Here is a 16,333-nt window from a genome sequence, read left to right on the forward strand (position 1 = left end):
TATCATAATTAAATTCAGTAACAAAAGCTTGTATGCTTATGTATCCACAAAAGTCTGAAATTTAATTAAAGGAACATTGTGCTTGTATGTGTGTGATAACATATTTTATAATGTTATCATGTTTGACATTTTTTAATGTTTAACATCCTTTAGTGTTTAATCTATTTATTATCTCATTATGATGACCATAATGATGACGTCTCTGTTTAGGAAGTAAAGCAAGTGCAGTGTATAGTCACATGACAACCCAGTGTGTAGGCAAGGTGGTGAAAGATGGATGCTAACAAGCAGGCTAACGCTGAAGAAAGATGCTACATCTGTCATTTGGTGATATTTAGTATTTAAGCACAGTGATATTAAGCAAAAATGGGTACTCTCAAAAACCCATTAAATAACACAACACACAACACAACAAAATTTATACCAGCAAATGAAACACAGACAAATGCCAGACTGTAAGCCAAACAAAAAAAAATCAGTTACAGATGTATTTGCAAGTGGCATGCCATACGGAAGATACAATGAAATCACAGACTTACTGCACTTCAGTAGACATGATATCCATGTACATTGTTAGAAAATAGGGTTTTCTGAAAATGAATACAAATACACAATTTTTGATTTGGTACCATTCGCAAATCTCAAATTGCTATCCCAGAGCTTTTTGAAAAAAGTGGAAAGTTTCATTAGTGGAGAGTTTTATTAATGCAGCAGACTTGGGCTCAAGCTGCACTACGTTTTTAAACGTAGTGTTTTTAAAACATAGTTTCTTTCAAAAAATATTTGTTGTTGTTATTTATTGTTATTTATTTCAAGATATGTTTTTGAAATTATTACTACATATTTTGAAGTTTATTGTTTTAACAATTTGTATGTTGAGTTAAGAAATACTAAGAATTTTTCTTGATAACTAAGCACTCATATTTGTTATACCCTTTGTTTGTAATATCATAATTGCAGTATGACTTTTTTCACCAAACTGTGCAGCCCTATTTAGAAATAACTGATCGACTGTGACATTGAAGGCAGTGTGCTCAATTGAGGTAATCAAGAGTCCTGGGAAAATGGTACGAGGCTAACCACGACCTTACATGTAACTTTATCATTCCATATTTGCCCTCAAGGGGCCTGGGGTATGGAGCCCAGGGGACAGATGATTTACATGGGTCTGTAGATATGTCTAATAAACTGAGACCAGACAGTTTCCCTTTAGACTGATTAAAGTTAGGTCAAACAAACTCTCTTGGGTCAGAATCCAGTTAAATCATCTGTGAACTTACCAAGACATCTGTGAACTTTATGATTTAAGACGATTACCAAACAACATGAGAGAGGAGGAGAGGATAAGGAAGAAAATTTTGCTGTATGTTGTACTTCAGCATTAGGACTACAAACATTGTGCCGCAACTTGTGAAAAAAACAAGTCAAATGGGAAAGGTTAATGGACTATTTGCAAAATATATACAAAATGTTCTATTGTATGAAGATTACACATAAAGTTCTCTGTGTGTGTTCACAGGGAGATTCCAGGGGCTCTAAGTAGACAGTAGCCCAATGCGACCATTTGGGTCCTAAAAATGCATTTATGCATATTATAACAGTTAATATTTTCACAGTCTTTTTACTACTAGAATACATGTGGAATTTGAACAAAACTGTTGGAAATGGTTTACTGGTTTTCAATCACTGTAAATATATACTTAAATATTATTTAATGTATTTTATATTTTCACTATAGCTTCTCTATTATTTTAAAATGGTAAAAAAAATAAAGACCAATTTCAGGTCTTCATTTTCATGTTCATGTACATACATAGAGAAAAAATAAAGGATGCACTAAAGAAATCTTGCTGAAAAAAGCAAGACTTCACAAACAACTTAAGTACAGTATAAAAGGAATTAGAAAAGACATACAGGTGCATCTCAATAAATTAAATTTCCAAAGGGTGTTTGAATGTCTAGGTTAAATAAAGAGGAGCAGATATCTGGGAACAGGTATGAAATTCAGGAAATTGAGCATGTGACTTAATCATGTAGCATGATTTGTAGTTAAATTTAGTCTACATAAAATGTATTGTGTAGAAATTGTGATCTTTAGAAGTCACAAAATCATGATCTTTAAAAGTCAGTAATTGTACACTACTAAAGAAAATAATGTGGCTGCTGCTATTCCCAAGCAAATCTAAATTAATATTTTTCTTGCTTTATCTTGTTTTTTGTTAAAAATTATTTTGATTATGTATAGACAAAAAAATTTCCTGCCTTTTCCTATATATATAGGGAGGGAGAGAGAGAGAGAGAGAGAGAGAGAGAGAGAGAGAGAGAGAGAACACACAACACTTATTGGACAAATTGGGCTGATTACTACAGTACCTGATTTTCTAGAAAACTTGAGCCTTACTGTTATATACCGTATGTATTTTGGCAGAAGGTTTGGGGACTTGTCTGCTAGGCTATGGGGAGTTAATACATCCCAAATTCACAACACAACTAGAACAGCTTAGGCATTAGGTGTGGTGTTTTACAGTAGTTGTTATAGCAGTTTTCCTATGAAATTCAACAGACTGAATGTTTTGCTAGGAGTTGGTCTTCCTGCAGTGTTTCCTTGTGTAAACTACATGTGGAGCAGAGTGTGCTTTAAGTGAGCAGTAAGGAGATTTTTCCTTCACTATGAAAATATCCCACTGATGTGTTAATTTTATTTTTGAAGTTGCCTTGTCACATTCTTTAGATATATGTTAGAGACCTGTTAGTAGTATAATATTTCTCTATTATTATATTAAGTTGCTGAGATGGTTTGGTAGCCCAGGTTTCTCTGACAGTGGCCTTCAGCTCATCTGCATTTTTTGGTCTCTTGATTCTCATTTTTCTCTTGACAATACCCATAGAGAAGGTCTGGTGAGTTTGCTGGCATGTCAAGCACACCAACACCACGGTCATTTATCAAGAGGAATACGTCAACTGTAGCCAATTTCCTTGACATGTCTGTGTGTGGTGGCTCTTGATGCCTTGACCCCAGCCTCAGTCTATTCCCTGTAAAATTCACCCAAATTCTTGAATCAGTTTTGCTTGACAAGCCTCTCAATGCTGCGGTTTCTCAGTTGGTTGTGCTTCTTTTTCTTCCACACTTTTTCCTTCCACTCAACTTTTTGTTAACATGCTTGGATACAGCACTCTGTGAACAGCCAGCTTCTTTGGCAATCGATGTTTGTGGCTTACCCTCTTTGTGAAGGGTGTCAATGATTGTCTTCTGGACAACTGTCAGATCAGCAGTCTTCCCCATGATTGTGTAGCCTAGTGAACCAAATTGAGAGACCATTTTGATAACTCAGGAAACCTTTGCAGGTGTTTTGAGTTGATTAGCTGATTGACATACGTATCACCAGCATGTCAGGGTTTTTGTTAAATGTGAGCCTAAATCATCACAATTAAAAGTACCAAATACTTAAACTACTTCAGTCTGTGTATACTGAATTTATATAATACATGGGTTTCACTATTTGAGTTGAATTACAGAAATGAATGAACTTTTCCAAAACATTCTAATTTATTGAGATGCACCTGTATGTATTGTAACAGAAAATATGAGAACTACAGTACATCAGAGCACAATAAATTGTGCTTTAAGCCACACTTTCAGCGACCTGTGCAGATGAGGTGTGGGAGACAGGAAAAACGTGACACATTCTTACACCCACACAGTATATGCAAGCACAAACACACAGCATGATTCATTCTCATATCATGAGTATTGTCTACCTTATTCTCTGATTCTTCAGATCGTAGTTTAAAATAAAAGGAAAAGCAAAACAATGTAACCATTATCTACATATCACTTAGACAGAACACTTTCAGAACAAAAAGTACAACTGCTGCATGTAAAGGACTGCACTCTTCTTGCTGAGATATGCAATTTTAAATCTTTGTTTCAAAACACAAGCTGTCTGCATCATAAACATATCCAATGAAAGTCAAAATTCTTTTTCTCTCTTTCATGTTCTGTTTAGTTTTTGTCTGACCGGATCTTAAAGGCAGCTCGGGTGGTATATAGTGCACTGATGGAAAGAAATCCAGGTCTAATCAGAGACAGGAAACATCACCTAAAGACCTACAGGTACAAATAATCTATTTGAATGAACTACTTAAATGCAGCAGTTTTCAGTTACAAACAAGCAGATATGGGCACATACAGTAAACACAGGAATACATTTGCACCACTGTTACATGGAGGCAATAAAGATGGATGCAAATGCAGAATGGGTTTATTTACAGTGTAAAATAATCTACTTCATAAACTTAAACTACAGCAAAAATTGATGAAAACAAACACCAGAGTGTGGAATACACAAACACACTACTCACATTAAATTAAAAAAAAATTAAACTCAACCAAAGAGCGGACAGCCAAAATGTGCAGGGTTACCATCTGGTGGTCTAGTGGTGAAATGTATCCATGAAAACTAATTTTATTTGTTAATTTAATTTATACACTGCTCAAAAAGAAAGGGAACACTTAACCAACACAATGTAACTCCAAGTCAATCACACTTCTGTGAAATCAAACTGCCCACGTAGGAAGCAACACTGATTGACAATCAATTTCACATGCTGTTGTGCAAATGCAACAGACAACAGGTGGAAACTAGATGTGTAAAGTTCGTCGCGACAAACTTTGATGTTGGCTTTGACGGTGCAAGTATTCGCAAAGGCTGGTGCATTTTGGAGGCGAATGGACAGAAAGATTGTGAAAGTTACTGGACCGCTAGGGTGCCAATACTTTTGGAGGTGAGCAGACATGAGCATGTGATGTGATCCGAATACCCGTGAGGTAGTTCCCCTCATTGTGCTGAGTGTTTTGATATGTCAAATGTCCCTGTTGTGCAAGTTTTTAATTTTCACGTGATGTCACGTGACCTCACCTTGTTTTTGGGGCGGGGCTACATGTGACATCACGTGACGTCACGTGACGTGACAAAAATACCCATGGGGCAGTTCCCCTCAATGTGCTGAGTGTTTAGATATGTCACATGTCCATGTTGTGCAAATGTTTAATTTTGCTCATTTTTGGGGCGGGGCTACATGTGACATCATGTGACGTCACGTGACGTGTCCAGAATACCCGTGGGGCAGTTCCCCTCAATGTGCTGAGTGTTTAGATATGTCACATGTCCATGTTGTGCAAATGTTTAATTTTGCTCATTTTTGGGGCGGGGCTACATGTGACATCACGTGACGTCACGTCACGTGACCAGAATGCCCGTGGGGCAGTTCCCCTCATTGTGCTGAGTATTTTTGACATGTCACATGTCCATGTTTTGCAAATTTTTAATATTCACGTGACTTCACGTGACGTGACCATAATACCCGTGGAGCAGTTCCCCTCATTGTGCTGAGTGTTTTGATATGTCACATGTCCATGTTGTGCAAATTTAAAATTTTGCTTGTTTTTGGGGCGGGGCTACATGTGACATCACGTGGTGTCGAGTGACGTGACCAGAATACCCGTGGGGCAGTTCCCCTCATTGTGCTGAGTGTTTTGATATGTCACATGTCCATGTTGTGCAAATTTTAAATTTTCACGTGACCAGAAAACCCTTGGGGCAGTTCCCCTCAATGTGCTGAGTGTTTTGATATGTCACATGTCCATGTTGTGCAAAAACTTTTGATTTCGCTTCTTTTAGGGGCGGAGCTACACGTGACATCACGTGACGTGACCAGAATACCCATGGGGCAGTTCCCCTCATTGTGCTGAGTGTTTTGATATGTCACATGTCCATGTTGTCCAAATTTTTGATTTCGCTTGTTTTGTGGGCGGGGCTACATGTGACGTCACCAGAATACCCGGTGGGGTGCCAATACTTTTGGCAAAAAGTGGCTACTGAGGGTTTGGACATTTCATGTCAATACTGCAGTCATTATGGGATTCTACTTATTATACTGCATTGAACAGTACATGCAATTCTTAATGTTGGATGTATTGTGTATGTATAATAAAAACTTCGTCCGAGTAAGGTCCTAAAGAACCTGTCCGAGTTCGGTGTAAATCGCTCGAAAACTTGCCTTGAGTTATAACTTGAGTTATAAACCTCAAAAGTTTATAATGGAAGTCTATGGGAAAAAAGGCCAATTTGAGCTTCTGTACCGGGAATACCGGAATTCCGATCGCTTAGAAAAATAGAAGCAACAAACTTCAGACCAGGGTCTATGACATATCCGAATTTGGTGCATGTGGCTCGAACGCCCTAGGCCTAATTTTTTTTTATAAATTTTTGTCTAAGAATAATAATAACTAGATTTGTAAAGTTTGTCGCAACAAACTTCGATGTTGGCTTTGACGGTGCAAGTATTTGCAAAGGCTGGTGCATTTTGGAGGAAATTGTGAAAGCTACTGTATTGCTAGGGTGCCAATACTTTTGGAGGTGAGCAGACATGAGCATGTGACGTGATCTGAATACCCATGGGGCAGTTCCCCTCATTGTGCTGAGTGTTTTGATATGTCACATGTCCATGTTGTGCAAATTTTTGATTTCGCTGGTTTTAGGGGCGGGGCTACACGTGACGTCACGTGACGTGACCAGAATACCAGTGGGGCAGTTCCCCTCATTGTGCTGAGTGTTTTGATATGTCACATGTCCATGTTGTGCAAATTTTTGATTTCGCTTGTTTTGGGGTCGGGTCTACACGTGACCTCACGTGACGTCACGTGATGTGACCAGAATACCCGTGGGGCAGTTCCCCTCATTGTGCTGAGTGTTTTGATATGTCACATGTCCATGTTGTGGAAATTTTTAATTTTGCTTGTTTTTGGGGCGGGGCTACATGTGACATCATGTGACATGTGACGTGACCCTAATACCTGTGGGGCAGTTCCCCTCATTGTGCTGAGTGTTTTGATATGTCACATGTCCATGTTGTGCAAATTTTTTATTTTGCTTGATTTTGAGGCGGGGCTACATGTGACATCACGTGACATCACGTGACATGACCAGAATACCCGTGGGGTAGTACCCCTCATTGTGCTGAGTGTTTTGATATGTCACATGTCCATGTTGTGGAAATTTTTAATTTTGCTTGTTTTTGGGGCGGGGCTACATGTGACATCATGTGACATGTGACGTGACCCTAATACCTGTGGGGCAGTTCCCCTCATTGTGCTGAGTGTTTTGATATGTCACATGTCCATGTTGTGCAAATTTTTGATTTGGCTTGTTTTGGGGGCGGGGCTAAACGTGACGTCACGTGACGTGACCAGAATACCCGTGGGGCAGTTCCCCTCATTGTGCTGAGTGTTTTGATATGTCGCATGTCCATGTTGTGCAAATTTTTAATTTTGCTTGTTTTTGGGGCGGGGCTACATGTGACATAACGTGACGTCACGTGATGTGACCAGAATACCCGTGGGGCAGTTCCCCTCATTGTGCTGAGTGTTTTGATATGTCACATGTCCATGTTGTGCAAATTTTTAATTTTGCTTGTTTTTGGCGTGGGGCTACATGTGACATAACGTGACATCACGTGACGTGACCAGAATACCCGTGGGGCAGTTCCCCTCAATGTGCTGAGTGTTTTGATATGTCACATGTCCTTTTTGTGCAAATTTTTGATTTCGCTTGTTTTGTGGGCGGGGCTACATGTGACGTCACCAGAATACCCGGTGGGGTGCCAATACTTTTGGCAAAAAGTGGCTACTGAGGGTTTGGACATTTCATGTCAATACTGCAGTCATTATGGGATTCTACTTATTATACTGCATTGAACAGTACATGCAATTCTTAATGTTGGATGTATTGTGTATGTATAATAAAAACTTCGTCCGAGTAAGGTCCTAAAGAACCTGTCCGAGTTCGGTGTAAATCGCTCGAAAACTTGCCTTGAGTTATAACTTGAGTTATAAACCTCAAAAGTTTATAATGGAAGTCTATGGGAAAAAAGGCCAATTTGAGCTTCTGTACCGGGAATACCGGAATTCCGATCGCTTAGAAAAATAGAAGCAACAAACTTCAGACCAGGGTCTATGACATATCCGAATTTGGTGCATGTGGCTCGAACGCCCTAGGCCTAATTTTTTTTTATAAATTTTTGTCTAAGAATAATAATAACTAGATTTGTAAAGTTTGTCGCAACAAACTTCGATGTTGGCTTTGACGGTGCAAGTATTTGCAAAGGCTGGTGCATTTTGGAGGAAATTGTGAAAGCTACTGTATTGCTAGGGTGCCAATACTTTTGGAGGTGAGCAGACATGAGCATGTGACGTGATCTGAATACCCATGGGGCAGTTCCCCTCATTGTGCTGAGTGTTTTGATATGTCACATGTCCATGTTGTGCAAATTTTTGATTTCGCTGGTTTTAGGGGCGGGGCTACACGTGACGTCACGTGACGTGACCAGAATACCAGTGGGGCAGTTCCCCTCATTGTGCTGAGTGTTTTGATATGTCACATGTCCATGTTGTGCAAATTTTTGATTTCGCTTGTTTTGGGGTCGGGTCTACACGTGACCTCACGTGACGTCACGTGATGTGACCAGAATACCCGTGGGGCAGTTCCCCTCATTGTGCTGAGTGTTTTGATATGTCACATGTCCATGTTGTGGAAATTTTTAATTTTGCTTGTTTTTGGGGCGGGGCTACATGTGACATCATGTGACATGTGACGTGACCCTAATACCTGTGGGGCAGTTCCCCTCATTGTGCTGAGTGTTTTGATATGTCACATGTCCATGTTGTGCAAATTTTTTATTTTGCTTGATTTTGAGGCGGGGCTACATGTGACATCACGTGACATCACGTGACATGACCAGAATACCCGTGGGGTAGTACCCCTCATTGTGCTGAGTGTTTTGATATGTCACATGTCCATGTTGTGGAAATTTTTAATTTTGCTTGTTTTTGGGGCGGGGCTACATGTGACATCATGTGACATGTGACCCTAATACCTGTGGGGCAGTTCCCCTCATTGTGCTGAGTGTTTTGATATGTCACATGTCCATGTTGTGCAAATTTTTGATTTGGCTTGTTTTGGGGGCGGGGCTAAACGTGACGTCACGTGACGTGACCAGAATACCCGTGGGGCAGTTCCCCTCATTGTGCTGAGTGTTTTGATATGTCGCATGTCCATGTTGTGCAAATTTTTAATTTTGCTTGTTTTTGGGGCGGGGCTACATGTGACATAACGTGACGTCACGTGATGTGACCAGAATACCCGTGGGGCAGTTCCCCTCATTGTGCTGAGTGTTTTGATATGTCACATGTCCATGTTGTACAAATTTTTAATTTTGCTTGTTTTTGGCGTGGGGCTACATGTGACATAACGTGACATCACGTGACGTGACCAGAATACCCGTGGGGCAGTTCCCCTCAATGTGCTGAGTGTTTTGATATGTCACATGTCCTTTTTGTGCAAATTTTTGATTTCGCTTGTTTTGGGGGCGTGGCTACACGTGACGTCATGTGGTGTCGAGTGACGTCACCAGAATATCCGGTGGGGTGCCAATACTTTTGGCAAAAAGTGGCTACTGAGGGTTTGGACATTTCATGTCAATACTGCAGTCATTATGGGATTCTACTTATTATTATACTGCGTGGATCACAGAGAGAGAAGCCGTGCCTGAGCTCTACACATTACATTTACATTACATTTACAGCATTTGGCAGACGCCCTTATCCAGAGCGACGTACATAAGTGCTTAAATCTCTAACACTGAATACATTAATGCTGGTTCACTAGGTTACATACTTAAGATACCATGAGTTTAAAACATTTGTTCAAAGTTACAATGAAAAAGTGTCAAAGGTGTTTTTTTTTTTTGTTTTTTTTTTTTAAATGCAAAAGATAAGGAAAGAAGTGCTAGTTGAAGTGCTTCCTGAATAAGTAGGTCTTCAACCGCCGCTTGAAAATAGCCAGTGACTCGGCTGTCCGGACCTCTAGGGGAAGTTCATTCCACCACCTTGGTGCCAGTACAGAGAAGAGTCTTGCAGTATACTTGCCTCTTAGCCTGAGAGATGGTGGAACCAGTCGAGCAGTGCTGGTAGATCGGAGGTTGCGGGGTGCAGTGCGAGGAATGATGAGGGCTTTGAGGTAAGAGGGGGCTGGTCCATTTTTGGCTTTGTAGGCCAGCATCAGTGCTGTGTGTGTGAGAGCTTAGAGGAATTTTTGGAATTCCCCATTCAAGTCTATGGGATGTTCGATCATCGACTACCGGAAAACCGAAAATTCCGGAAGTCCGAAATAAAAACTTCGTCCGGAGTAAGGTCCTTAAAGAACCTGTCCGAGTTCCTTGTAAATCGCTCGAAAACTTGCCGAGTTAAAAACCTCAAAAGTTTATAATGGAAGTCTATGGGGAAAAAAGGCCACTTTGAGCTTCCGTACCGGGAATGCCGGAATTCCGATCGCTTAGAAAAATAGAAGCAACAAACTTCAGACCAGGGTCTACGACATATCCGAATTTGGTGCATGTGGCTCAAACGCCCTGGGCCGCATTTTTTTAAATAAATTTTTGTCTAAGAAGAATAATAATAACTAGATTTGTAAAGTTCGTCGCGACAAACTTTGATGTTGGCTTTGACGGTGCAAGTATTCGCAAAGGCCGGTGCATTTTGGAGGCGAGTTGACAAAAAGATTCTGAAAGCTACTGGACCGCTAGAGTGCCAATACTATTGGAGGTGAGCGGATATGAGCATGTGACATGATCCGAATACCCGTGAGGTAGTTCCTCTCATAGTGCTGAGTGTTTTGATATGTCACATGTCCATGTTGTGCAAATTTTAAATTTTCACGTGACCAGAAAACCCTTGGGGCAGTTCCCCTCAATGTGCTGAGTGTTTTGATATGTCACATGTCCATGTTGTGCAAAAACTTTTGATTTCGCTTCTTTTAGGGGCGGAGCTACACGTGACGTCACCAGAATACCCGGTGGGGTGCCAATACTTTTGGCAAAAAGTGGCTACTGAGGGTTTGGACATTTCATGTCAATACTGCAGTCATTATGGGATTCTACTTATTATACTGCATTGAACAGTACATGTAATTCTTAATGTTGGATGTATTGTGTATGTATAATAAAAACTTCGTCCGAGTTCGGTGTAAATCGCTCGAAAACTTGCCTTGAGTTATAACTTGAGTTATAAACCTCAAAAGTTTATAATGGAAGTCTATGGGAAAAAAGGCCAATTTGAGCTTCTGTACCGGGAATGCCGGAATTCCGATCGCTTAGAAAAATAGAAGCAACAAACTTCAGACCAGGGTCTATGACATATCCGAATTTGGTGCATGTGGCTCGAACGCCCTAGGCCTCATTTTTTTTTATAAATTTTTGTCTAAGAATAATAATAACTAGATTTGTAAAGTTTGTCGCAACAAACTTCGATGTTGGCTTTGACGGTGCAAGTATTTGCAAAGGCTGGTGCATTTTGGAGGAAATTGTGAAAGCTACTGTATTGCTAGGGTGCCAATACTTTTGGAGGTGAGCAGACATGAGCATGTGACGTGATCTGAATACCCATGGGGCAGTTCCCCTCATTGTGCTGAGTGTTTTGATATGTCACATGTCCATATTGTGCAAATTTTTGATTTCGCTGGTTTTCGGGGCGGGGCTACACGTGACGTCACGTGACGTGACCAGAATACCAGTGGGGCAGTTCCCCTCATTGTGCTGAGTGTTTTGATATGTCACATGTCCATGTTGTGCAAATTTTTGATTTCGCTTGTTTTGGGGGCGGGGCTACACGTGACGTCACGTGACATGATCAGAATACCCGTGGGGCACTTCCCCTCAATGTGCTGAGTGTTTTGATATGTCACATGTCCATGTTGTGCAAATTTTTGATTTTCTTTGTTTGGGGGCGGGGCTACACGTGACGTCACGTGACGTGACCAGAATACCCGTGGGGCAGTTCCCCTCAATGTGCTGAGTGTTTTGATATGTCACATGTCCATGTTGTGCAAATTTTTTGATTTCTCTTGTTTTGGGGGCGGGGCTACACGTGACGTCACGTGACGTGACCAGAATACCCCTGGGGCAGTTCCCCTCATTGTGCTCAGTGTTTTGATATGTCACATGTCCATGTTGTGCAAATTTTTAATTTCGCTTTTTTGGGGGGCGGGGCTACACGTGACATCACGTGACGTGACCAGAATACCCCTGGGGCAGTTCCCCTCATTGTGCTGAGTGTTTTGATATGTCATATGTCCATGTTGTGCAAATTTTTGATTTTGCTTGTTTTGGGGGCGGGGCTACTCGTGACGTCACGTGGTGTCGAGTGACGTCACCAGAATACCCGGTGGGGTGCCAATACTTTTGGCAAAAAGTGGCTACTGAGGGTTTGGACATTTCATGTCAATACTGCAGTCATTATGGGATTCTACTTATTATACTACATAGAACAGTACATGCAATTCTTAATGTTGGATGTATTGTGTGTGCATGTGGCTCGAACGCCCTGGGCCGCATTTTTTTTAATAAATTTTTGTCTAAGAATAATAATAATAATAATAATAATAATAATAATAATAATAATAATAATAATAAGCTTATAACGGAAATCAGAATGTTGTTTTCTACAAAGCCAACATAATAATGATAATAAGCTTATAACGGAAATCAGAATGTTGGCTTCTACAAAGCCAACATAATAATAATAATAATAATTATAATAACAATAATAAGCTTATAACGGAAATCATAATGTTGGCTTCTATAAAGCCAACATAATAATAATAATAACTTGATTTGTAAAGTTCGTCGCAACAAACTTTGATGTTGGCTTTGATGGTGCAAGTATTCTCTTAGGCCGGGTGCATTTTGGAGGCAAGTGGGAAAGAGAAAGATTGTGAAAGCTACTTGACCGCTAGGGTGCCAATACTGTGACGTCACGTGACCCCTACAGTTCGCGTATTGTCCAACCTGCTCCACAGACGATGCCATTGCCACAGCCCTCCATTTAGCCCTCACCCACCTGGATAATAAAGACACTTTTGTACGAATGCTGTTCATAGACTTTAGTTCAGCGTTCAATACAATCATCCCTCAGCACCTGATTGGGAAGCTGAGCCTGCTTGGACTAAACACCTCCCTCTGTAACTGGATCTTGGACTTCCTGACTGGGAGCCCTCAGTCAGTCCGGGTCGGGAACAGCATCTCCAGCACCACCACAATGAACACTGGAGCCCTTCAGGGCTGTGTGCTCAGTCTGCTGCTATTCACCTTGCTGACTCACGACTGTGCAGCAATGCACAGATCGAATCATATCATCAAATTCGCCGATGACACGACTGTGGTGGGTCTCATCAACAAGAACGACGAGTCAGCATACAGGGAGGAAGTGCAACATCTAACTACCTGGTGTAGAGCCAACAACCTTTCTCTGAATGTGGATAAATCTAAAGAGATGGTTGTGGACTTCAGAAAAGCACAGAGCAACCACTCTCCGCTGAACATTGATGGATCATCAAGAGCACCAAATTTGTTGGTGTTCATCTAGCGGAGAACTTCACCTGGTCACTCAACACCACCTCCATTACCAAGAAAGCCCAGCAGCGTCTCTACTTCCTATGAAGGCTGAGAAAAGCACATCTCCCTCCCCCCATCCTGACCATGTTCTACAGAGGGACATTGAGAGCATTCTGAGCAGCTGCATCACTGTCTGGTTTGGGAACTGTATGATCTCGGCTTGTAAGACCCTGCAGCGGATAGTGAGGACAGCCGAGAAGATCACTGGGGTCTCTCTTCCCTCAATCATGGACACTTACACCACACGCTGCATCCGCAAAGCCAACAGCATTGTGGATGACCCCACACACCCCTAACACACACACTTCACCCTAGCATTCGGGCCCTCACGACCAAACTGTGTAACAGTTTCTTCCCACAAGCCATCAGACTTCTCAATAACTGAACTGAACTGTACTGAGCACAGCATACACACGCACATCATCTGTATGGACTGCACAGACCCACACAAAACACACACAGACACATGAAACTGTTTGCATGCTGCTTACATTCCTCAAACTGTTTACATGCTGTTTTGCACACTTCTTGCTCTTTTGCACCAACATTTCAACCATTTTGCACATACTGTACAATATTTCAGTCATTTGCTGTTTTTGCACAATTCTATATATTATCTCAAGGACCTGTACTGTGTTCATTCTAGTATTACTGCACGAAATATTGTTTGAACATTCAGTATTCACATACAGTATTTACACTGGTCGGTGCTGTTTCTGTTTACTGTTTATTGTCTTTTATGTGTTGTATTTTTTGTACTTTTTGTATTGTCTTGTAACTTTTTGTCTGCACTGTCTTTTGTCCTGCACTGTCTTGTCTGTCTTGTTTATCTTGTCCTGCACTGTTTGCACCAGGTTGCACAGATGCACTTTATGTGGCTAAGACTACTTACAAGTCCTTAGCTCTGTCTTTGTTTTATGTAGCACCATGATCCTGGAGAAAGGTTGTCCCATTTCACTATGTACTGTACTGCAACAGCTATACTGTATATGGTTGAAATGACAATAAAAGCTTCTTGACTTGACTCTTAACTTATCATTAGATTTAAAAAGGAGTCAAACAACTATGTGATCATTAATGACTTCACGTGACCACTATCCTTAAATAAGAATTATCAGTCATATTTTCCAAATAAATCGCAATGTTTAACAATGTTTACATGTATTTTTGTGATGCAGACAATGTTGCAGTGGAAAGGAACTTGTTGACTGGCTGATGAAGCTGAATGACTGTGCCCCGTCCCGGAGTCAGGCAGTTGGCATGTGGCAGGTGTTGGTGGATGAGGGCATTGTTGTAAATGGTAACTAAAATGCAATACCTATTCATTTACATGTTGGTTAAAAACAAAGGAAAACTTAAAAATATAACTCCTAACCTGAAAAGAACCTGGTATGTCTCAAAAATATAAATCCCTATATCTCCATTTAGTGAAGCAAGAGCTCAACTTTTATGACAAAGAAACACAGTTTTACCAATTTATGGAGTCAGAGTTTGATCTGAATGTCACAAGCAGTGAAAAGGTCTCCAAAGATGATGAGCTGCAAGAAGGTCTGTCGTTCTTGGTCCAGATGGGTCCTGATGCTCTTCTGAATATGAAACTCCGCAAAAGGTGAGAATTAAAATAATCATGTGATGAATGAGCGAATGATGAAAAAAGATATAAGAAGTGAATAACACTGATAATATTCTTACAAAGGAGTTGTATTAAGATATGTTGGAAGCAGGAAAAATGGCCAAACATGAGGATGTGAGTGACTGATCGCCAAACTGTGATTGGTAGACAGATGGGTCAGAGCATATCCAAAACATCAAGTCTTTTTTCAAAGAGTTTTTTCAGTATTTAGTGGTTAATTCCTTAAAGAAGGTGGTAGCCTGACCCTTGTCCACCACTGAAAGTACCTACAACGAACTGAGGAATAGAAAGAGATGACCTGGAATTCTACATCTTGTGGATGGGCGGGTACATTGCTGGGAAGGGTATGGCACACTGTAGACTTCTTTGGGACGAGGACAATGGTGGTAGTCTTGAGGCACGTAGGAACAACGGCACCAGAATGCAATATGGAAAGAAGGCATGTTTAGATAGGCTGTAAGTACCAATCCACATGAATACTAGAAACCAGGTTTCCCAATAGAAGTTAGTTTCTGACCCAACTTCTACATAAAAATAACTTAACTGATCTTGCTATATCGTTGCACAATGATCTGATCTCCCCTTCAGCCACAGCTCGCAACCTTGGGGTAACCATGGACAATCAACTGTCCTTTTCCTCTCATGTTGCTAATGTGACTCGCTCATGTCAGTTTCTTCTCTACAACATTAGAAGGATTCGGCCATTTTTGTCCACACAGGCTGCTCAGGTACTTGTTCAGTCTCTTGTCATTTCTAGACTGGATTACTGCAATGCACTGCTGGCAGGTCTACCCAATCCGTCCTCTGCAAATGATCCAAAATGCAGCTGCCCGGCTTGTTTTCAACCTGCCAAAGTTCTCGCATACCACCCCGCTGCTGCAATCCCTCCACTGGCTTCCGGTAGCTGCACGCATCAGATTCAAAACACTGATGCTGGCCTACAAAGCCAAAAATGGACCAGCTCCCTCTTACCTGCCAAATGCTGTAAATGTAAATGTAAAACTGGTTGACCTAACCTGAGCTGAATCCAACAATTGGGTTGTGTACAAAAGATGCCCTTACATTTTTATGGATCTAGAATTTTATTTGACAGTAGACATACAACAAATTGTAGCAAAACTATTTTAAAATTAATGTGCTGTATACAATATAATTAATATAATTCTGTACTAATGTATGGAATTATGTAATCTA

General features: G+C 40.8%; 1 protein-coding gene across 9 annotated transcripts in view; it reads left to right on the plus strand.

Moving 5' to 3' along the window:
- rapgef3 (Rap guanine nucleotide exchange factor (GEF) 3) overlaps nt 1-16,333 on the plus strand; it is a 44,119-nt gene that overhangs the window by 12,066 nt on the left and 15,720 nt on the right. For 8 of the 9 annotated variants that reach the window (XR_007139230.1, XM_047806871.1, XM_047806873.1 and 5 more), the window contains 3 exons: nt 4,008-4,114; nt 14,685-14,806; nt 14,935-15,115. Coding sequence is in view for 8 of the 9 variants with exons in the window: in XM_047806871.1 (XP_047662827.1) it covers nt 4,008-4,114; nt 14,685-14,806; nt 14,935-15,115 (410 nt within the window). In the remaining variant the exon portion in view is untranslated. The remainder of the gene's footprint in view (nt 1-4,007; nt 4,115-14,684; nt 14,807-14,934; nt 15,116-16,333) is intronic. The other variant, XM_047806876.1, reaches the window with a different exon arrangement.

The sequence above is a fragment of the Tachysurus fulvidraco genome, chromosome 23 (genome assembly GCF_022655615.1).
Source record: "Tachysurus fulvidraco isolate hzauxx_2018 chromosome 23, HZAU_PFXX_2.0, whole genome shotgun sequence".
Taxonomy (NCBI): Eukaryota; Metazoa; Chordata; class Actinopteri; order Siluriformes; family Bagridae; genus Tachysurus; species Tachysurus fulvidraco.